Here is a 23,923-nt window from a genome sequence, read left to right on the forward strand (position 1 = left end):
ATTCAAAAGTTACAATTCGGGCATTCAAAAAAGACCATTAGATTTTTTAAATCTCATAATTTTAAACCAGAGTTATGTTGACATCTTTTTATTTGCCTTCTGGGTTTTGACTCTTTAGGGGTAACAATTTGTAACATTTCTCCACAACCATATAGGCTACAATATTTTAATCAAAGCTGAGATTTTCACAAAACTGTGTAAATGCACAAGTTGGGGCTTTAAGAAATAACTCAAATATTATTAGACTCATGATAAAATTGTGAGAGTTGGCAAACCATCCTGAATACAATAATGATGGCCTTTCACTTCTGTCTTAAAGGAAGTGCAAATTAAGGGCCTTAGTTTTGCCACTGACTTTTAAGTGAGTGACTAGAGCATGTCTGAATGCTGAAATAAATACAGGAGCTGCCTTTTTAATGGATAATTATTAGCTTGGATATCCTATATGTCTAATGAAAAAAAGTTATACCCATGGCAGTGTCCCATGTACTGCTATATAGTTTATGCAGAACTTGCTGTTGATTCCAGTCTGGGAATCCATGTATTAGCTGATACAAGAACAGTTTTTGCAGTAATTTATCGACTACAGCATATTAGAAAGTAGGAGACTGTGTTTTGTTGGGATGATCATTTTGAACACTTAATGTTGAATAAGATCAATTAAAAAATAGTCAAACTGATGTGTTGCACCTGTGAGAATAGTAACAAAAAAAAGAGGGCCCTAAAGGTTAAGCTGCAAAATAAATTTTGATTCTTCGGCAAATGCGCAAACCCATTCTCCATTTGGTTGGAGGAAGTACCCAGAGTCACAGGTATTCTGACAATTTTTCTGCCATTGAACTCAGAAAGTCCTGTCTTTAGGCTTCTCAGGATACTCGGAAATGTATTGTTTCCATTGAAAAAGGCTTGAGAGCAGTGCTTTTTACCTGCAAGATTTTTGTAATGAGCACTCTCACTGGTCATTGCTGAGTCTGTAATTCCCTCACCTGACACTTTTACCTTTCCCCAGAGCCTTTTAATCTGTCCTCTTTTCTTCAAATCCCTACACTCCCCATGTCTCTTCTCTTCTGCACCCCAATTCTCTTTCTTCCCCATCTCTCCTTTCCCTCCACCGAGAACTGCTTGCCAAAACTGCCATGTTCTCTTTTCCTAGCCCTATCTTTCCAGATACCAACCCCCCTCTGTCTCAAAATTCCTTACTCACTTTTTCCTTCCAAATTTCCAGACTTCTCCAGACCTCTAATTCTCCCTGCCTGCTTCCTCAAACACAGCCTCCCACTCCTCATTTCCACTCTCTTCCTTCTTCTCCAAAGTGCCTAGCTCCTCCTCAGTTTCCCCTGTACCTATCACCTCCCTTGTCCCCTCCCTCTCCACAAAAGCTCAGTTCTGCCGAGATGGGTCAGAGGACAGAGTGATCGCCTAGAGCCAGGAAACTGCAGCTCTCCGTTCCACTCTATCCCTCATTCCTTCAAGATTTATAGTTCTCCCAAACTTCCTTATCCAGATTTACTCCTTGGTCTTAAAGGGTCTCTTCTCCCCAAGTTTCCTGTCTGTAATAAGGATGGCACATAGACATGCTCTTTATTTCCTGGCATCAATCACACTACAAGATGGCGTACAAGATGTTTCTGTCATATGATGGAGGTCAGTATTCACTGACTCCATAGGCTATTGTTTCCAGGGTTCTAGTATTGCCAACCCCAAATGTTCAAAGATCATGAGTCAGGGTTCAAATCAAGAGGTTTATTAAGTAATACATTCATTTTGAGTTATTTTTATTTGCCTTCTGGTTGTTGAGCCTTAGGGTGCTTTATTTTTACATTTTCAGGCTGTAATTTGCAACCAGGAAGGCAAGAATGTTATTTTTTTTAAATGGAACCTGAGATCCTTATGTTGTCTCCTGATTCCATCAGTTGGTTCACTAAAGAAAACAAATACTGAAGACAGAGAGTTAGCAACGTTGGTTGGGGTTCCCATCTGTCCCTGTTATTTCTCAGCCCCCCTTTTCCCAAGGTTCCTCTGTCCTTTCTCCACCTTTGTTCTTCCATCCCCTTATCTGTCCCCTCAGGCACAGAGGAGGAAAAGCAGAAGCTGTTGGGAAGGCAGAAAGCCAGTAGCTTGGATTTCTCTTCAGCAGGCTAACATCCTTCTCATTCTGCTGACCTCGGCCACTTGAAGCTGGAAGCTAAACGGCTAGGAGAGAGTTCACCTCTTAACAAGAATCCTAACTGTAGCCTCCTGCCTGCCCAACAAGGAGCACAGCAACAGCTAGTGGTGGGAGACTTCACTGCAGTGTCTGCAGCTGCCTCCTGTTAGCTGAGCAAATCAAATAAACAGCTAGCTGATCCTCACCCAGAAATGGAAAGCAGGGCGGATTTCCTGAGCATTGGTACCTAAAGCAGCAGCTTCAGACTCCCCTTAGCTGTTTCCCCTCGCTCTGCACTAGCTGGCTGAAAGTTGGTGGAGACAAACGGTGGTAGGGTTTTTTGGTTAGCTTTTTCAGGCTGAAATTTGCAGAGGGACAGTCTGCCTTTTTCTTCTCCCTCCTTAAAATAATGCCCAGGCATAAAAGGCTTGTTTTAGGAGGAAGGTCATTGAAATATAGTCTGAAAACCTGAGGTATTTTGATATGCTAGCAAAATGTTAAATGAATAACTGAATTAGTATAGGTTATAGTTTATCTGAATGAGATGTAAGCCAGAAGCATGTAATATTGGTATCACCTGCCTTGCTAAGGGTATGTTCACAGGAGTCTGTGATGTGGGTGGATGGTAAACCTACTCTAATTATTCTGTTGAATGAAAGGTCATTGGTTAATAATATAATAGGCATCAGTTATTGGATGATACTACAAGCCTGTTATTAGTCCAGATCGTCCAGCTAGCTATGTAGTTCAGCGTGAATTGAGAGGGTTGAAAAAGTGGCGTAGTTGTTTTGTGTATGTCCTGCATTAAATGCAGATTGGATTTGATGATAAACGACTTTATTGATTGTTTGCTAAAATATTATAATGATCTGTTTCCATAACCAGTGATAGAGATGGTCCGTCACATCCTCTTCCTCAGCTTTGTCCTTGCAGTGCTAATGTAGATGATACATGAGTAATGAAGTGGAAGGGAAGAAAGCTAGAATGCTGGTGACATAGAGTTTCTGAGATCCTATGTTGTGGCTGTGCAGGAGTTGAAGAAAATATTCTTCACTTCCTTTGTAGCTTTCTGCAAAGATCCAGTCAGTGGAACTGTTCCTGGTGGTTAATCTAGTTAAATTGGATCATTTGCATCTGATGACATGTGTTTCTTTCTGCAATGAGTTGTCAGGTTACTTGTAATATACAATTACTCATATTTGGACGGAGTTCTCTGTATCCATGGTGGCTAAATCTGTTTTTGGGGAACAAATCCAGCATCTTCTATGTTTGCATTTTATTATGTGGTGCATGTGGGAGGAACTGAGGATGTACAGGACCAAAAACCTGTATGTTAGATCCATGTTTCTTCTTTCTTGTGAAAAGCAGCAATGAGGCATTGAGGACCTTGTTGGAATGGAATGTCAGTGCCTTGTTTAAAAAGGGCAAGGTGTCAGATTTTCTTAAGAAGCAGTTGTTACACTCTTGCTTAAGAAACCATGTTTTGGTGTGGACAGTTTCTCTAGCTATCACCCATCTCAAATCTTCCATTTTTGCAGAAAGACATGACATGAAAACTGTTTTACTGTGAAGTCTTACCAACAATTATGTATGCAAACCAGAAACGAGTTTTATTTTATTGACAAAGCAATGAGTAGTAGTAGTATATTTTTGTTTTTCTAAATGTTAGAAGATACGTTAATGCTAGGTTATTTACTGCAGTATACTTTGTTATATATTCCATACTAAAAAACTAAGTTGAGAATATATAATAGTACCACGCTAAAAACTAAAAAGTCCAGAAATGTGTAATGCAGCCTTAACTCTGTCTCCATGTGCATATGCATTATGATAGACTTTCATTACATGATAATACTATTATTTTCCCTACCTCATTCAATGTACCAGTTGAATGATGTACATAAATGAGGCAGGGTCACCTAGTGAGTGAGGCAGGTGTATTGAAATCCATTGCTGTTAACGGAATTGCACCCACTTACACTCTGAGTTTGGCATATGTGTTGTAATAATTTTATATGCTCTTTGGCATATAAGCATGTAAGATTGGTTACTATTTGTTAAAATAACCTAAAACATTAAAAGGAGGTTGAATATATTTGGCATGCTTGCATTCATTGTTTGTATTAAGAACTAATACTGTGTATTTCGCAACACCAGGGCCAAATCTTGTTCATGCAAAGTCCCACTTAAACTAGCGAGACTACCTGTGTGAGTAAATTAGGCAGAATCTGCCTACCAATTTGGCATAATGCTCATCTTCATTGTAAACTAGTGACAATCATGCTGAAGTCTGAATAGCACAGAGACAAGAGCAAAAAGTATTTAAAAATGGGAAGTTCTTAAGTGAATGAAAATATTTGTGATTTTACCTTACTTGCAGAAACAACCATCTTTATATATTGATCCAGCTTTGATATTTCAGGTATGTTACTAGAAAACTGCTTGTGTGTGTAGTGCAAAGTACTCTTCTTGTTCTGATTGCACGAGTTTTCCTTTTCTCTTGTTTTAAAGATGAACCTGAATATTTTCTACACGCTACTTTTAATATCTATACAGACACTGGCTATTTAATTATCATTATTTGTATTTCACTTTTTTCCTAAGGATTTTTTCTTTTTGGCTCTCTTGCAATAGCTGTCATGTTGGGCTTATAATCAGTGAATGTTTATCACAAAAACCTCTTTTCTGTGAAATTAATAATGAAACCATGTATATTCATAATAGGTTTGGTAATATCCTTCTTTTATAGGACTTAAATTTTGGGCCTAACCTTAAGGTGACACTATCTCCTTAGAAAATAAATCTTTTAAGAAAAAAAGCAATGATCAAAGTATTGACATAAAAAACCCATGAAACTAAAGGCTCTATTTCTCAATTGAGGGAATAGAAACATACCATGTGATGTGTGTGTTCAATTAAAACTGATCAAGACAGATTGAATTTACAATTTCAAATATTGAATACTGACATCGAGCTTCTTGTGAACACTCTAAAGAGTTATTCACGGAAATAATTTGATGAATACTTTTAAGTTACAAATAGATTTGGGAATAGTGATTTGCTTGCTGACATTTCATGAACAGATAGAGGCAAAATGCCTTGAATAAATTATTTCTTGCAAATTATTTGTCCAGCTCTATATTTTAGTGTGTGTGTGTGTGTGTGTGTGTGTGTGTGTGTGTGTGTGTGTGTGTGTGTCAGGCAATATGCTACCAGCAGTTTTGTCATAATGTTCTGGGATATATGAGTCATTATCACTGGAAACTAATCTGCAGAGTCAGCTTCTTACGACTTCAACTTTCCTCAGCACAATCAGGACAATCCTGTATTAATGCTCTTAATTTATGCTTCAAGGCAAAAACTTAACACTGCTGGGACCAGTAAAGAAGGAATCCAATTCTTCTCCCAGGCCAAATATAGGATTGCACTGTTAGGTAGGGTCATTAATGGGGGAGGAGAGATGCCCCTTCCTCTGAAGCATTAGGTATTGGCAACTGTTGGAAGTAGTATACTAATTCCGATTAATAGTCTGATCCAGTATAGAAAGTCCTGCTATATATTCCTGAGTCTGTAACAGAGTTTGGAGGGCCTAACTTCAATCACTGATGCCATATTTTTGGAGAACTCAGAGGAGTAATTAGTCCTAGTAATATTATATTTCTTCCTTAATCTTACTGTAGCCAAACCTTTTGTCTTTGTGATTCAAACCCCAAGCTCTGTGGCTTAACTATACCAGCAGCATTCCAACAGTCCCAGATCGGGAATGCTGCTGGTGTAGATAAACCACAGAGCTTGAGGCTTGAAGGAGATACTGCATCTCAGTGTTTAATTTGTAATGAAAGAGGTGTTGGGGCCCAAGCAATTTTTTTACATTAATTACTGATGCAACAAGCCCAGAGGTGCCGGGGCTATGAACTGCCACACCTAGAGGTGCTGGGGCTCAGCCCTGGCAAGCCCTTGCACAAATGAAACGCTGCTGCATATGCTCTTCTTTCAGGTTGTTAGATTGTCAGACCAAGTGTCCATAAATTTAGCCACAACTAACGCTTGTTGAAGTTTTTCTGACAGAATGGATTTCGGTCTGAAATGCTGATTCAACTGAATGGAAACCAGGGAGGCTGACTGGCTGGGCAGACTTCCTGCCAGTCTTCTCAGTTCCCTAGCAGCCTGGCTATCCTAATTCCCCATCTACCTGTCTAGTAGGCTTCCCAGCCTGCTCTGTTCCCCTAGAGCTTGCCTGATGGGAGCCTTAGGCTGCCTGGCTGCCCAGCTGGTGAGCCAGCTTGCCATAATGGAAATTCTTGAAAAATTTCATTTCAGTTCTTCCAAAATGGAATTTTTAAAAAAATGTGTGTTCCGCAGAGTATTTTTCACTTCTGAGGTTTATGTTCTGATTCTGAATGAAAAAAAATCAGTAATGTGAAATTTTCCCACAGCATTAGCTACAACACGCTGTTTGAGTAGAGACTAAAAAGAAATGTTTGATTTCAGTACTCAGGACTTATGTGAACAGATACATAAATAGCTACAAGGCATTAAGTGAGAAATTTCTTACAAGACTTAAATTTTATGCCACAGGGCATAAACTGATCAATTACAGTAAAAGTAGGAAGATGTAACCCCCACCCCACTCATGATAAAATTGCAGCATTAGTAAAACAAAGTTAAAGGTTTTTTTGGATTTTGTCATACTCTAGAGTAACAGGGAAAAGAATAGACTAAAAATAGAATATGGGGTTGGCTGGAGCAAGCTGGTTTGCTCCTTTACGGAATTTTCTATGGTATAGGTACTACAGTAGTTGTTTGTTTGTTTATTCACTCTTGTCCCTTCTTAAGGCTGATCATAACCATGATAATTTGTTGTTCTTTTGCGCCCCCCCTTTTTTGGATGATTTCACAAAAACAAGAATTCTATAAACAGGCACCTCCTTTTTTCTTGGTCTTACACTCCACCACACACTTTTCTCTCTCCTTCATCACAAAAACCTTTCAGAAAAATGCTTTTGCAGAGGGCACAATAAATGCCTAATAATAGATGAGTTTTCTCTGAGTAGGTAATGTAATAGCAAAGAGATTTTTCTGTTTGCTTCTTTCAGTATCTTAATTCTCCAAGGTCTTCTCGTTATGAATATGAATAATGCTGATCTCATCAAGATTTAGATACCATGGTGATAAGCTATGATTCTGTCCATGGAAACATGTCAGATTAGAGAGTTTCACCTAATAAATTACCGTATATACTCGAACATAAGCCGGTTCGTTTATAAGCCAACCTTCCCAAGATGGATAAGTAAAAATGGAAAATTTTTTATAACCTGTTCATAAGCCGACCCTATAATTCAGGGGTCAGCAAACTTTGGCTCCCGGGCCATCAGGATAAGCGGCTGGTGGGCCAAGATGGTTTGTTTACCTCGAGCATCCGCAGGCATGGAGGTAAACCTAAGTAAACAAAGTGTCTCGGTGCGCCAGTTGCTTACCCTGACGGGCCAGGACAGCAACTGATGGGGAAATTTTTTTGGGGGGGGGAGAAGCTGGGAGTCAGGGGAGTAACCCCTGTGACCACCCCCCACATGACCCCACCCCTAGCCTGGGACCCCCACAGTCTCCCCATCCCATCCCTTCACACCTTATCTGGGGAGGGCCAGGGGAGGATGTCTCTGACCTGGCTGGAGCTGCTCCGGCAGGCTGGGCAGTGTGGCGGCAGGCCTGCTCCGGCGGGTCAGACCGGGCGGCGTGGCCACAGCATGTTCCATCCGGCTGAGCCGGGTGTCAGGGCCGCAGCGTGCTCTGGCGGTGTGGCCACATCCTGCTCTGGGGGGGGGGTGGGGCCGAGTGGCACGGCTGCGGCCTGCCAGCCCTGGAGCTGCAGCTGCTTCGGAGGCTGGGGGGAGAGCAGCGTGGCCAGAAGCATAGAGACTCTGGCCCTGCCTTTTCCCTTATGGCTCTGCTGGCTGTGCTGCCTCTCCTTGCTCCCTCTGTTGTGGGGAAGGGCTGTGTCCCACCTCTCCCTCTCTACACCCATTCTTAAATAGACCCCCTTCTCTGGTGCTTCCCCTTTTTTACTAAAAAAAATTCGGCTTATGAACGAGTATATACGGTAGGTAATTTAGATGGCAATTTACCTACATGATTAAATACAAATCTGAAAACCCTGTTACAAACAAATGCAATTAAAAAAAATTTTTTTTTCCTTACAGCCGGTTGGAAATTTTTAGATGGAATGGTTTTCTATTGGAAATGGTCAATTTGTCAAAATCAAACTGTTCTGTAGGAAAGTGCCAATTTTGATGAAGTTCTGATGAAAACTAGGCAGGATTCTGCTTGAACACTGCATGCTAGGCTGGCTTCAAAACCTGCTTGGTTTCCTACTAGCTTGCATGCCTGGCATCTTTGCATCATGCACCTGGCAGACTGATGGAGAGCCAGGAAGACCTGGGAGCCCCATCTCTCAAACTCCCTGTGTCTACCAGGCAGGGCCGGTGCAACCCATTAGGCGACCTAGGCAGTCGCTTAGGGCGCTAACATTTGGGGGGGCGGCATTTCGGGTCCTTCGGCGGTGACAGCAGCTGCCGGATCTTCAGCTGCCGGATCTTCGGCCGCCCCGTTCGTCGTCGGCATTTGGGCAGGGGAGTGCGGGGAGGGCCGCCTGCAGCAAGTAAGCGGGGGTGGCACGCAGGGAAACTCCCCGCTCCAGCTCACCTCTGCTCCACCTCCTCCCCTGAGCACGCCGCCCTGTTCTGCTTCTCTCCCTCCCAGGCTTGTGGCACCAAACAGCTGATTGGCACCGCAAGCCTGGGAGGCGGGAGAAGTGGAGTGGTGACGGTGTGCTCGGGGAGGAGGCGGAGCAGAGGTGAGCTGGGGCAGGGAGCTGCCGCACGGCTCCCCGGGCTGGGGAGAGCTGCCGCGGGGGGGGGGGGGGGGAGGAGGAGGGTGCCTCAGGGCGGAGGAGGGGAGCTGCTGACGTGGGGGGGGGTTGATTTAGGGTGGGGGGGTGTAATGATTTGGGTAAAAACACTTGCTGCTTTACTTTAATACCCTCTCTGTTGTAGCTCCCCCTGAAGAAAGGGGAACAGGTAACATCATTAGCAGAATGTGCAACAGAGTTGCTTGTCAAACTGGGAACAGCAATACAAGTGAAAGATGTGGAATAATGTTATATTTTCAGTATTAGTCTCTGTCCAATTCCTTATGCATCCTAACATCTTGTTTGCTTTTTTGATCGTGGGTGCACATTGAGCAATTTACAGTGATGCACAGGTTCTTTTCCTGAATTGCTACAGTTAATATGGAATCATGTAAGGTGTATGAATAGTGTAAAATTTCTCTCCAAAGTGCATTACTTGGAATTTATTGACATGGAACTTCATTTGCCAGCATATCACCTCCCTACTTCTACTCAGTATTTCCCTGGTTTATGCATCTAGGAATCATATTCCCCATCTTGCTGCAGCATTGCACTTAAAAAAGACAGGCTGTTATATTTGCATAAAAATACAGTGGAAAAAATGTTTTAAAAATTCAGTATGTTAGGTAAGACTTCATAATGTATGGGGAAATATTTACCTAGTTCCATACCCCAAAATATCTCTGCTATTGCAATCTGCTATCCTATTGTCATGCAAATGAGTTACCCAACTTTTTCCCAGTGTAGTTTGTTTGTGCCTATTGTTACAGTTCTAGTAGCAAGCAGAATCTGCCTGTGACCAACGAGCCACCTGTCTTTTCCCCTGGCCTCCTTTGTCTGATTTTGAACCACATCGTACACTCACTGCTGCATGGGTGGCTGTAGGGATTCCATGGGCTAGGCATCCCTATGAGACTGTAGTAAGACAAGCAAATATTTACTGTAGGAATAGCTCAGTGGTTTGAGCATTGGTCTGCTAAACCCAGGGTGGTGAATTCAATCCTTGAGGGGGCCATTTAGGGATCTGGGGCAAAAATCTGTCTGGGGATTGGTCCTGGTTTGAGCAGGGGGTTGGACTAGGTGACCTCCCGAGGTCCCTTCCAACCCTGATAGTCTTTGATTCTATGAGGCCCTAGGCAACTGCCTGCCCTCTCTGTGTAGCAGAACCAGCGCTGCATTGCTTTTGATTTTAAAATAATTCTTTTGTTGTATACTAAAATTTCTTAAAAATATCTATTAGTGTGACCCTTTTAATTGTTTAGTGTGCTGTGTTTTTGATTCTGTGACTTAATATAACTATCTAATAAATGTACACAGTATTTCACAAAGCATGATGCATGGTGTTACTCTGGTAGTAATTTTATAAATTGTTGGTGTTTAATCATTAACATGTTCTTGAATTCTTTGTTTCACACTGAAGATGACTTGCTGTTCTTGTGTTTTAGACAGAATAGGGTTGACAGAAGACTTACAGGGGCAAAGGGAATTAGTTAGATAAAATCACAAATTTTCCAGGATGTAACATTTTGTGTGACTTTGGTCTTTAACAAAACATCTTATTTTAAACAGAAGGAAGAAAAGGCGCAAAACCCACCCAAACCACCCACTACCTTCAATACTAAGATGGGAACGTCCACACAGTTGTTTTTATAATTAATTCTGTTACATAACCATTTGTGAGTGTCAGCGTCATTACCAAAGGGGGCAAAACCTGTTATAATCTACAAGTAGAATGTAGAAATATTCCTTCCATGGGAGGGAGAACCAGATATTCAATCTTAAAGTCATAGTATTAAAAATAGAAAATATTCTTATTGTTACCTTGTCATTCTTGAAGATTAGCCTCCTAAAACACTGTGTGTCAGAGCAGCAAAGCCTGAATGAAAAGGTTTCTGTGGGAATTATGAGGTAGGTGATCCAGGAGGAAATAATCTTCTCTCCCAAAATGGAAGTGGAGGCTGATAGTTGATAGTTGGGGTCTATCCATTAAAGGTAACATTTCACAAGGCTGTCTCTTGTTTAGCTACATGTACTGCTAAGAGGACACCATGGTCCTTCTTTTCAGTTCCTTGGTTGTACATCCTTGCATTTGTTTATACATAGACTGCAATTTCCTCATAACTATTACATCAGCTAAAAGGGCTGGGGAGCTATTCACAATCTGATGTAGAGCTCCCTTTTAAAGTTTCCATAATGATAACATTGTACTCTGAATGTTCTGAGGCGTCATACCTAACGTGGTGACCATTTCCACATAAATCAGGGAGGAAGGCTGCTGTGTCTCTCCATTCTTAAGTAAATTAAGCAGTCATAAGAGGGATAACTGGTGAAAAGACAGGAAAGAAAGAGTAGGAGTAAATGGGAAGTTTTCAGAATGGAGAGGGGTGAATAGCCGTGTCCCCCAAGGATCTGTGCTGGGACCTGTGTTGTTCAACATATTCATATATGATCTGGAAAAAAGGGTTAACCATGAGGTGGCAAAGTTAGCAGATGGTACAAAATTACTCAAGGTAGTTAAATACAAAGCTGATTGTGAAGAGTTAGAAAAGAATCTCACTGAACTGGGTGACTGGACAGCAAAATGGCAGATGAAATTCAATGTTGATCAATGAAAAGTAATGCACATTGGAAAACAAAATCCCAACTATACATACAAAATGATGGGATCTAAATTAGCTGTTACCACTTAAGAAAGAGATTTTGGAGACATGGGTAGTTCTATGAAAACATCTGCTCAATGTGCAAGGGCAGTAAAAAAAATTAACATAATATTAGGAATCATTAAGGGATAGACAACAAGACAGAAAATATAATGCCACTATATAAATCCATGTATACCCACACCTTGAATACTGTGTGCAGTTCTGGTCACCCCATCTCAAAAAGAGTATTTTAGACTTGGAAAAGATACAAAGTGCAACCAAAATGATTAGGGGGATGGAACAGTTTCCACGTGATGAGGGATTAAAAAGACTGGGAGTTATCAGCTTGGGAAAGACACCACCCGGGGGGGTATGATAGAGGTCTATAGATCATGAAACATGTGGAGAAAGTAAATAAGTAATTGTTATTTACTCCTTCTCATAACACAAGTAGTAGGGGTCAACAAATGACATTATTAGACAGCAGGTTTAAAACAAACAAAAGGAAGTGTTTTTTTTAATCAACACACAGTCAACCTGGCCAACACTATAACAGGATTCAAAAAAGAACTAGATTAGTTCATGGAGGATAGGTCCATCAATGGCTATTAGCCAGGATGGTCAGGGGTGCAAAAACGTGCTCTAAAGTGTCTCTAGCCTCTTTTTGCCAGAAGTTGGGAGAAAGGGGATGGATCACTTGTGAGAATAGGCTTCTGTGTACTAGGAAAATCTTCCAGTGGAGGGAGGGAGGGTGTGTGTCTGTGTGCGCGCGCATGCGCCTATGGGAGTACAAAGAGTGAATATAACAGTGGTCTCTGCTATACTTTTTAATAGGTTCCACTAGGTGCTCCCCCTGTGCTGGCTTAGCTCCTTTGACTGGTGCAGTGGGGGAATAGGTTTGTGGTATTACTTTAAAGTTGCACATCTCCACCTAATTATACTGTTGCTACGAGGGTCTCCTGGTCTTTTCTCAAAAGCAAATGTTTTATCTGTTCTCTCAGAAGCACAAGGTGGCTCTTTTGTGGGTTCTCCTCTCTTTTGTGCATCCATGGAGGCCTAGGTACAATCTAGATCAGTATTTCCCAAACTTGGGATGCCGCTTGTGTAGGGAAAGCCCCTGGCGGGCCACTGGTTTGTTTACCTGCTGCATCTGCAGGCTCAGCCGATCGCGGCTCCCACTGGCCGCGGTTCACTGCTCCAAGCCAATGGGAGCTGCTAGAAGCGTCGCGGGCCAAGGGACGTACTGGCCGCCACTTCCAGCAGCTCCCATTGGCCTGGAGCAGCGAACCGTGGCCAGTGGGAGCCGCTATCGGCTGAACCTGCAGACGCGGCAGGTAAACAAACTGACCAGGCCTGCCAGGGGCTTTTCCTACACAAGGGGCGTCCCAAGTTTAGGAAACACTGATCTAGACCTCAGCATTTTGAAGTAAATGCTTGGTAATATGGGATTAGGCCTGGGAGTAGGGACTGAAAAAATAGGCATCTCATATAAGAATTTAGTCTTGTAATTCTCAATCTCTTACTTCTTTTCCACCAGTCTATCAATACTCTGAATTTAAGTAGCCAAATTATGGATAATTATTACATAGCAAGCCAAAGAAGATATTATTCTAGAGACCAAATCTCTCCCATCCAACCATTTCACAGTTCTTTATTACTAATAAAGGAAATAAATGCATTCCATTAATTTCTTGGTTCTGCAAATCATTATTGGTTACAGGAATAAAGGAATACTACAACTCAACACAATGTCTTGCAGAAAAAGAAAGTAATGTATATCCCTACATAGCTTTGGTTCCTCTTGGATATGTAACAATGGTTGGTAAAATTCGAAGGGTTCAAAGTTTCATTTTGGGTTAGTAGTCAAAAGTTCAGATGCTTATCAGAGCTGTATCCAGGCTATCCAACCTCTGAAATGGCAAATTTGGCCTGGTCATATCCTGAAAATAGGCTTTACTATCATGCAAAAAGTTTTGGTGCTGACTACTTCAGGACAGTCTGTAGGTAGTATAAGAATAACCTTTTTTAATATCTCAGAACTTCAGTTTCTGGCTAAAGACAGGCAGTACAGTCAACTGAAAACAGAAACAAAGTTTTATTTTTCTACAGAGATTCAAATTTAGTTTGTCTTGGTTGAGCTTTTATTTTATTTTTTTTGAGAGAGAAGGGGTAAAATCCTGACTCCATTATAGTCAATAGGCCTTCTGCCATTGACTTCAGTAGGGCAAGGATCTTATGCCAGTTTCTAATATGTCTTGGCTACTTTGTATTCTTGGACTTAATTTCTCTGCGCTTGATCCATGGAAAATTTGTTCCCTAATAGATGTGTGAAAACAGATTGCCTACTGAGTCATTTTGCTATATTCTTTCAAAGTGAAAGTTGTGTGAGAAGGTACTACAAGTCCTGATGATCGCTATCCATCCCCAAGTGGATAGATTTTTTTAATTTACAGACAACAAATGAAAATGAGAGCTGAATCACTGGATTTTGTAAGTGCTGTGCTGGCACAAGCTGATAACCAGTATATGAGGAAGCATATGATCCGTGGTATATGAGGTGGCATTTCTGTTGTTGCAAATTAACTTGGTTACATATTGTTTGCAAAGCTCTTTGAGATTGTAGGATGAAAAGTATATAACCTGCCTTTGGCTATATGTGGGTATACCAGTGGAGGAAATGGACATAAGGAGACTCCTCTTATTTCTCAAAACAGCAGGACTGGATTGTAACCTTGTTTTCAAGAGACCACTAGATTGAGAGGCCAGCCAGCTCCTGATAGCCCTAAGTAGTTGGCAAGGCCTAAGTTATTTCCATGTACATCTGGCCCTGCTGTCCCCATCTATTGTCCTTCTTTTGTGTGCCTTCTAGGATGTAGGGCAGGATTTTGCCCAGATTGTGCATGAGCATCAAAATGCTCATTCTTAATTGATGCTAAAATAAAATCAAGCATCGTGCTGTCTTTTGTTTGAGAGTAGAGGTCCAAATCCTGTTTTCCCTTAAGCCAGTGTCAGTGGAATTATCTGGATTTACATCAGTACATGTCATAAGTGCTGGAACGAGGGATGCTGAGGGTGCTGCTGCACCCCCTGGCTTGAAGTGGTTTCCATTATATACAGGGTTGACAGTTTGGTTCAATGACTCTCAGCACCCCCACTATACAAATTGTTCCAGCACCCCTGCATCAGTATAAATGAAAGCAGAATTTGTTCCAGTTTCTTGTGCTAGTGTATTATTATTGTACCACATTGCTACAAATACTGCATTTTTAACATCCAGGTTTCATATAATTACAAATTCTTTCTTTCTTTCTTTCTTTTTCTTTCTTTTTAAAATTTTTAATCCAGGACACAAAAATAGCTTCACTTGAACGCAATATAAGGGATCTCGAAGATGAAATACAGATGTTAAAGACAAATGGAGTTCTGAATATAGAGGACCGAGAAGAAGAGATCAAACAAATAGAAGTTTACAAGAGTCACTCAAAGTTCATGAAAAATAAGGTACAGTCTACTAATAAAATAGTTTAATGGTATTAAAATAATGTGAACAGAAGTTTTAATTGGACTCTTCAGTTTAAGCAGTCCTCTGTGAATTTGCTTATGGTAGATCTGCGGTACTTGGCACTGAAAGGAGTTGCTGCAGGAACCTTTTTTGGAATAAAAAAAAAAGGTACTTGTAAGTATTGATTCAGGAGAAGTAGAGAGGCGGCTAATCCATCACACTTCAGCGGCAAAAGCATTAATTAATTTACTACATTTCTCATGTATTACACTTTCTTATGTTTCTTTTTCTTTCCTCCACATCTTATATATGGTCTCTTCATTTTCTCTTTTTTCAGCTTTATAACTCCTGCTTTCATTGTCCAAAGGCTGCTTTATGACTTTATTGGTTTCCATTCTGACCTACAGTATTTTCATACCATTTTAATTGTTAATTTTTTCATTACCTTGATAATGGTATTATGGTTAGTACTACTATGCCATAAATGATGCTGAGTTGTTATTTCCATTGTAAACGTGTGTTACATGTACAGTATTTTAAAATTCTAATAGTTTAAAATATTTTAATTTTATAATTCTGATAGTTTGCACTTATGCAGTGCATAACTTAAGATTTAACTTAAGAATCTCAAAACATTCTACAAAGGTTGATACATATTATTATCCTCAATTTACAGATAGTCTCTCTCTCTCTCTCTCTCTAAGTGAATGGGCTAAGGTCACACACCAGTTAGTAGCAAAGTTTGGAATAGAACCCCAGGGGCCTAACTCCCAGACTCACTAAACAATACTACCACTCAGTTATTTTAAAATAATCAGACTTAAACTTGGCACCTAACTTGTGATCCCAACTGCACGTTTTTAGCACACTTAATTAACATTTGTTTAGCTGCCATGTAGTTAAAGAGCAGTGCCAACATTTTGTTTTTTGTACTTTTGGATTACTTTTTCTGATTCTCTTTTCTCAACCAATTTAATTTTTTTAAATAGTTCAAAAAAATACAAACTATGATGAGTTTATTCCAAAATTTGTGTTCCTGATTATATTCTTGTTTGTTTATAAAGTTACAATGTACTGATATGGAGCTACCTTCTACAGTACAGGTGTACAGTTATCAGATTTTTAAAGTGGAAAAACTAGGATAGCAGTGATAGAGGAGGGGGAATGAAACATTCACATAGATGAATCTTGGGAAGTGGGAAAAGGAGGCATTTTACCTATAAGTTCCTTTAAGATGAGAATGAGCTGTGAGTGGGGAGGGGAATGCAGGAGAGGAAGGACAGCCAGCTGACTATAGTTGAGGCTGGCCATAATAAACAGAGTAAAGCTGGTCAAAAGCACTGTAGCAATTTTGATTATGAAACTAATTTTTTTTTGCATTCATTCCTCTGCATCCAACATCTATTTTTATGTGAAATTTTGTGGAGCTAATAATTTTTGAAGTGAAAATTGGAAAAGCCCCTTGTATGCTTAAATTTGTAGCTAGGGATTTTGAAAAAGCTGCTTGAGGGGGTGATGCTATCTGCTTCTGTGGCGCCCACATGATTTGGTGGAGAATCATAGACATGTTGGACTGGAAATGACCTTGATAAGTCATCTAGTCCACTCCCCTGCACTGCAGCAGGCCTAACTATTATATAGGCCATTCCTGAAAGGTATTTATTTAACCTGTTCTTAAAACCTCCAGGGATGGAGATCCATAACCTCCCTAGGTAATTTGTTTCGGTTCTTAACTGCCTTGATAGTTAGGAAGTTTTTCCTAATGTCTAACCTAAATCTCCCTCGCTGCAACTTAAGTCCATTACTTCTTGTCCTGTCCTCACTGATTAAGGAGAACTATTTATCACCCTCCTCTTTATAACAACCTTTTATGTATTTGAAGACTATCATCTCCCTTCTCAGACTTCTTTTCTCCAGCTTAAACCAACCCAGGTTTTTTCAGTCTTTCCTTATAAGTCATATTTTCTAGATCTTTAATAATTTTTGTTGCTCTCTTCTTGACTTTCTCCAATTTGTCCACATCTCTCCCAAAGCATGGAGCTCAGAACTGGACACAGTATTCAAGCTGAGGCCTTATTAGTACTGAGTAGAGGAAGAATTAATTCTCATGGCATGCTTACTACAATACTCCTGTTAATATATCCCAGAATTATGGGTTGTTTGTTTTTTTTGCAACGTTATTAAATTGTTGAGTCTCATTTAGTCTGTGATCCACTATGATCCCTAGATCCTTTTCTGAAGTGCTCCTTCCTAGGCAGTCATTTCCCATTTTGTATTTGTGCAATTGATTATTCCATCCTGTGTATAGTACTTTGCATTTGTCCTTATTATATTTCATACTATTTATTTCAGACCATTTCTTCAGTTTGTCAAGATAATTTTGAATTCTAATCCTGTCCTCCAAAGCATTTGCAACCCCTCCCAGCATGGTGTTGTCCACAAACTTTATAAGTGTGCTGTCTATGCCATTATCCAAATAATTTTGGAAGATGTTGAATAGAATCAGACTCAGGACATATCCCTGTGGAACCCCACTCAATAGGCCCTTCCAGCTGGATTGTGAATCACTGATAACTACTTTCTGTTTGCTTTTTCAACTAGTTGTGTACTCACCTTATGGTAGGTTCATCTAGGCTATATTTTTCTAGTTTGTTTATGAGAAATTCATGAGACAGTGTCAAAAGCCTTACTGAAGTCAAGATACAGTAAAAGCTGTTTTATCTAGCATGTAGGGGGGATGAGGGGTGCCGGTAAGTGAAAAATGCTGGTTAATAAAGAGGGAGGGAGTTTGGGTGCGGGGCTGGGATTTGGGGTGTGGGCTCTGGGAGGGAGTTTGGATGCAGGAGGGGGCCTGGGGCACGGGGTTGCCAGATCCAGGGGGTGCTTACCTTGGGTGATTCCCTGCAAGCGGCAACCTGTCCTGGCCGCTCCTAGGCAGAGGAGCGGCAGGCGGCTCTGCACGCTGCCCCCGCCTCTCCCCGGCACTGCCTCCGCAGCTCCCATTGGCTTCTAGGCAAATCATTTTACTCTCTGATTCTTAGTTATCCTGAGCGTAAAATGGAGACAATGAGAAAAATTATCATTGTATGATATTAAAGGTATTAGGATTTGCTATCTCAGAAAAGGTACATTATCTTAATTTTAGAAAGTGTGGGATCTCCTGTATCTTCAGTATCCCGTGACACCTGCCATGTTTTAGCTACTGTCTTAGATTCTTCCCACTGGATAAATGAAAGCTTATGGCCCTTTTGGCAGCTTACTTTAAATATAAAGTTTTTTTTTTTTTTAGCACTTTTTAGGTTCAGTACAGTCTTTTAAAACTCATATGTGGGGTTACCTTTAGTGAGATTACAGTACGCTTTCAAATGTGGTTAACCTACAAGTATGCAGTTCTCAGTGACTTACAATGTAATTACTACAATATCTCAGAAAAGATATTGAAGCTTTTAAGGTATAAATAATGTCCAAAATCTTGTATATAAAGGGGAAGTTCCAGTGTTTTTGAGAGGAAGAGGTTCAATATAGTTCTTTTCTCTAAAAAGCAGATGAATGAGAAGAAGACTGTTATACATACCATTGTTTCATCACAACCTTCAGATCAGTATTTTGATAAGTATGTCACATTCTGATGAAACACACTGTACAACTTCTTTCACCAGCCCTGTCCTTCCTCTTACAACTGAGATTTGCAGCAAAAGATACTAGTTCTGCCATTCATCAGAGAACCTTTCAAAGTGGAAAAAGTATTTATATGGCTGTCAGCAAGCAGATCTTATTATGCCTGATCTGTCGAACCTGAGATTGCTGATAAGAAGTTTTGATAAATATAAGTCCTGATTGATGCCAAACAATAGAACAAAGCTCTTTTCATGGTTAGGTGCTAGAATTCTCTTTATATTGTTATATTTAAAGAATATGTATTTAGTTTACATCTCTTCTTAATTTAAATCTAGACAGGAAGGTGTATCAGCTGCATGCAGACCATTAGTAAATATTGCATTTGTACAGCATCAAGGTATTTTCTTTGTAAATTCTAATACACTAATAATAAACACATACCTCCAAACTTCTCCAGAGAATGAGATGGTCAGGAATAGAGACAATTAGTCGTCCTGGGATACCATATATGGTATCTTCAATCTAGCAAAGAAGGGTAAAATACTATCCAATAGCTGGAATTTGAAGCTAGACAAATTCAGACTGGAAATAATGGTGTATATCATTAACAGTGGAAGATAGTTAGAGTTCCATCACTCTGTTTCCCACCCCTTGGTTAAATTGCTGTTCCTCATCTACCACTAGTTCTTACTGCTATGCTCATAACCTGGAACAGTTTGCAAAGGGTCATGGTGGATTCTCCATCACTGGCCATTTTAAATCAAGATTGGCTGGTTTTCTAAAAATATGCTCTAGAAATTATTTTGGGGGAAGTTCTGTGGCTTGTGATGTGTTATAGAGGAGGTTAGACTAGATAATCACAATGGGTCCCTTCTGGCCTTGGATCTAGAATCTATATCCAGACATCCGGGTTAATCTTCATTGTAGTCTTTATTTCTAACTCACATGGAAGTTATGGTCATTGTTTTACTTTGACTCCAATAGAGAGGCATGGGTCCTCACTGGATCATGTCAACATTCTTCTTACATTCACCTTGATATGTGCACTTCAGCAAGGTCAAAGACTTGTTTAAAGAAGTGCTTAACTTTTTACAGAGAACCATACTGTACAAGAACCTTTTAACAATTGAGTGTATCAGATAAAAATTGTGAGGTCTTGTTCTGTCCTGGATATTTCTTTTTAAGGGAGAGGTCCCAGTTCTTGCATTCTTTTTCATTTTCATTTTTTTTTTATTTTTTTTATTAAAGAGTTTGCCAAAGACACAGTTATCCTAACTCAGATCTGTTTGGGAACTGTAACATATTTTCTTGACCTCCTTACAGTGTGTAGAACTCCAAACCGGAGCTGCATGCTAATGAGCAGATAGTTTCTGAGCATTTCAGTGATGAAAATGAAGCCGTTTTCCTTGCTTGTTGATTTCTCAGAGTGTTGGTAGTGTCATGAACAAAACTGTGAAAAGCTTCCAATAGAGATTAGGTGTGTGTGTGATGTACACAAGGGTCTAGGGTAAAACATGTAATATAATTAGATTGGCCTCAGATCTAGGGTTCCTCCTTTATATTATGTACTCAGACTTTCCCAGTCTATATTTTGTGTACCTTTTTTGTTTTAGTTTCCGCCCTTGCTTACATGTGCTGGCAAAATAAATAAATGATGGGGAGGAAAGAAGAAGGTTTACTTCCAAGCAGAATTGTTTTTCTTTTTTGAGTAATTTTGGGATACATGTTGTATGTTTCTTTTTACTTTTCCCAACATCTGTTTTTCTTTCTTTCTACACTCCCTTTTTTTTTTTTGATAAATTAAGACTATAAAGGCTATTGCTTTAGCTTCCTGTATAGATTAGGATTTTGTGCAATAGACAAAGGGTGACCAGCCAAATTCTCCAACCTAGTGGATACAAAACATTTTGAAATTTGTGGAGAGAAAAAGAGAATAACCCTAACTACGTAATTCAGAATTACGGCTGTGACATATTATTGTGTTTTGATTATGAGGATATGGCTAAACATGACAAACTTTTTTTTTCTGGGCTATCACTCCCTTCAGCTCTAGATTTAACCTCATTCCAAGTGGCCTTTGGGATTAAACTGAAAGGAGAGAATGGATAGGGCAGTTCCAGCTCTTCTTTGGTCACCTTCATAGCATTTAAACTTTGATTTAAAATAAAAATGTCTGGCCCTTTTGGTTGTGAGGAAAAACGTTTAAATGAAAACCAAGTGTCTGCCACAGTTAGCAGAGGGACAGCCTGAAATAATATCTCTGAAAAGTTACTGCCCATTCAGCCCCATGCGAGCTGAAGTCATTTGGTAATTTAAATAGCTAATATTAAGTATCTCACAATGGAGCATTTGAGTAGCTAATTTGCTTGTCCACTGTTGTCGCATAGGAGCTTGAGAAGAAGAATACCTGTTATGTCATCTAATATTTAGGATTGTTCTTTATAATATATTCTCCAGTGCTTGACCAGTTTTAAATGTTCGAAATACTCAGTCTTTTCCATCCCAGGACACTTCTCCCATTTAGCAATATGAGAAGGGCAAGGTAGCTGTGATCCTCCTGACACCTGTTCATGAGCATCAGGTTGAGAACCTCTGTCCTAAGTGATGGGGTTTCCACAACTATTATAGTCTAATAGACTCACCATTTGGAATCCCCCCCCCCAATTCTCTCCTCCTTCCTGCCCCTCAGCCTTTTCTTAATTATCACTTTTTCCTTTGGCTTTCCTGTTACTGGAGAGCTCCACATGAGCTGTCAGGGAAGGAAAATGGAGGGTGAAGGGCATTAACTGTGTGGCAAGTGGAAGATAGTTAGAGTTCCATCACTCTGTTTCCCACCCCTTGGTTAAATTGCTGTTCCTCATCTACCACTAGTTCTTACTGCTATGCTCATAACCTGGGCTCACAGCAGTCAATGGTAATGATAGCTGTGGTCTTGGAGGGAGTATGGTGTTGCATTCAATCTACACATGCATGAAAGCTTTTTTTTCCTTTGTATAGAAACCATTCAAAATGAAATGGACAATTAACATGCCCATTACAACATATGGTGTACCTCCTCCAGTGCATCAAATGCACCAACAACTACTATGTGGGTAAAATAAGAAAATCACTCCACTCTCAAATGAACTCACACAGAAAAATGATAAAAGACAAAATCATCCTATCAACTGTGAGTGAACACTTTTCACAAAACAATCACTCCATATCTGACCTCATCCTCAAAGGAGACCTGCACAACACCTTCAAAAGTTCATCCTGGGAGCTTATATTCAAAACTGCTAGACATCAAAAATCATGGACTGATTGCTCACTTCATTGTGATGCTCTGATACACTGCTCTACAGCCAAAATGCTTCTGAAATAAATGTAGTCAAACTTTACTAATTCTGGGTCACTGAGAAAGAAAACGATGCTTAAAATTGTTGATTGGCTCTAGTTTTCAACATATGCTATTGGGTCAGTATATAAGACCCTTGACTTGGGAATGGCGGAGGATAAGTGAGTTATAAAGGGAAGGGATCTCAATTTAAATCAGAAATGACTAAAATACATCTTTGACTGGATCTATGAATAAATCTATGACTGGGTTTGGACAGTACTTGCTTTTTAGGCAAAACAATAAATGATGCAATCTGAAGATGGTATTGCGTCATACATCATGAATTGCATCATGTTATTCCTAGAAGTCATGGATGATGCAATCATAATGAAGCTTACATCACTCTGCTGAACAAATTGCCCTATATCAGCTCTAGAAATCATACAGTGTCGTGCTCTCTTATTTGTCAGTGTTTGATTTTGCAAAGGGACACATTTCTGTTTAGCCAGAGTGAGCAGAGATGCCTCGTACTTGTGTGAACAGTGCAGATAACTTCTGCTATGTTTGTGGTGAAGTGACTTTTGCATCACAAAAGCGCAGTATAACCACTATGGTTAAGAAAGCCTATCACCTTTATTTTGGCTGCAAAACTGGAGATCAGGACAAGAGGTGGGCCCCACACATATGCTGCAAAACTTGTGCAACAAATCTTCGCCAGTGGTTGAACAGGAAAAGGAAATCTATGCCTTTTGCAGTGCCAATGATTTGGAGAGAGCCAACAGATCATACCAGCAATTGTTACTTCTGCATGGTGCCTCCAATTGGGAAAGGTGTGTCAAAGAAGAAAAAGTGGACTGTGCATTATCCAAACATTCCATCAGCTATACGCCCAGTACCCCACAGAGAAGGACTGCCGGTTCCTGATGCACCAGAATCATTCTCACTTGAGTCAGACGAGGAAGAGGATGAAACTTCTGGTCCTGAACCATCAATGTCACAGGAAATGTTACACATTTTCTCCCATCCTCCTCCTCTGAACCAGACCTCATAACACAAGGTGAACTGAATGACCTTGTCAGGGATTTGGAACTACCCAAGAGTAAGGCAGACCTGTTGGGCTCCAGACTACAGCAATGGAATCTCCTGGCAGGTGATGTTAGGGTTTCCATGTTCTGTGACCGTCAAAAGGATCTTGTCCCATTCTTCTTCATGGAAGGCGATCTTGTAGCCTGCAACAACATCGATGGTGTGATGGCAGCCCTCAACATCGTTCACGATCCAGATGAATGGAGACTGTTCATTGATTCATCGAAGTCGAGTCTTAAAGCTGTTTTACTGCACAATGGCGAAGTTTTGCCATCAATTCCAGTTGGTCATGCAGTCCATATGAAGGAAACCTGTGACAACATGAAACAACTTTTGAGGTGCATAAACTATGACCAACATCAGTGGCAGCTTTGTGGCGATTTGAAGGTTGTTGCTCTCTTGCTTGGTCTGCAGACTGGATACACAAAGTACTGCTGTTTTCTCTGTGAATGGGATAGTCGTGCAAGAGATTCCCACTACATCAAGAAAGATTGGCCACTCTGACAGTCATTGGAGCCTGGGAGGAAAAGTGTTCAGCATCCACCACTTGTTGAATCAAGGAAGATTTTGTTACCACCCTTACACATCAAGCTGGTTCTGATGAAGAACTTTGTCAAGGCCATTGACAAAACACAAGCAGCTTTCAAGTACCTCCATGGAAAATTTCCAAGGTTAAGTGAAGCTAAGATAAAGGAAGGTGTCTTTG

General features: G+C 40.3%; 1 protein-coding gene across 2 annotated transcripts in view; it reads left to right on the forward strand.

The window, feature by feature from the left end:
- ERC2 (ELKS/RAB6-interacting/CAST family member 2) overlaps positions 1-23,923 on the forward strand; it is an 866,973-nt gene that overhangs the window by 231,393 nt on the left and 611,657 nt on the right. For both annotated transcript variants that reach the window (XR_008445768.1, XM_054035803.1), the window contains exon 5: positions 15,038-15,193. Coding sequence is in view for 1 of the 2 variants with exons in the window: in XM_054035803.1 (XP_053891778.1) it covers positions 15,038-15,193 (156 nt within the window). In the remaining variant the exon portion in view is untranslated. The remainder of the gene's footprint in view (positions 1-15,037; positions 15,194-23,923) is intronic.

This window comes from Malaclemys terrapin, chromosome 7 (genome assembly GCF_027887155.1).
Source record: "Malaclemys terrapin pileata isolate rMalTer1 chromosome 7, rMalTer1.hap1, whole genome shotgun sequence".
Classification (NCBI taxonomy): Eukaryota; Metazoa; Chordata; order Testudines; family Emydidae; genus Malaclemys; species Malaclemys terrapin.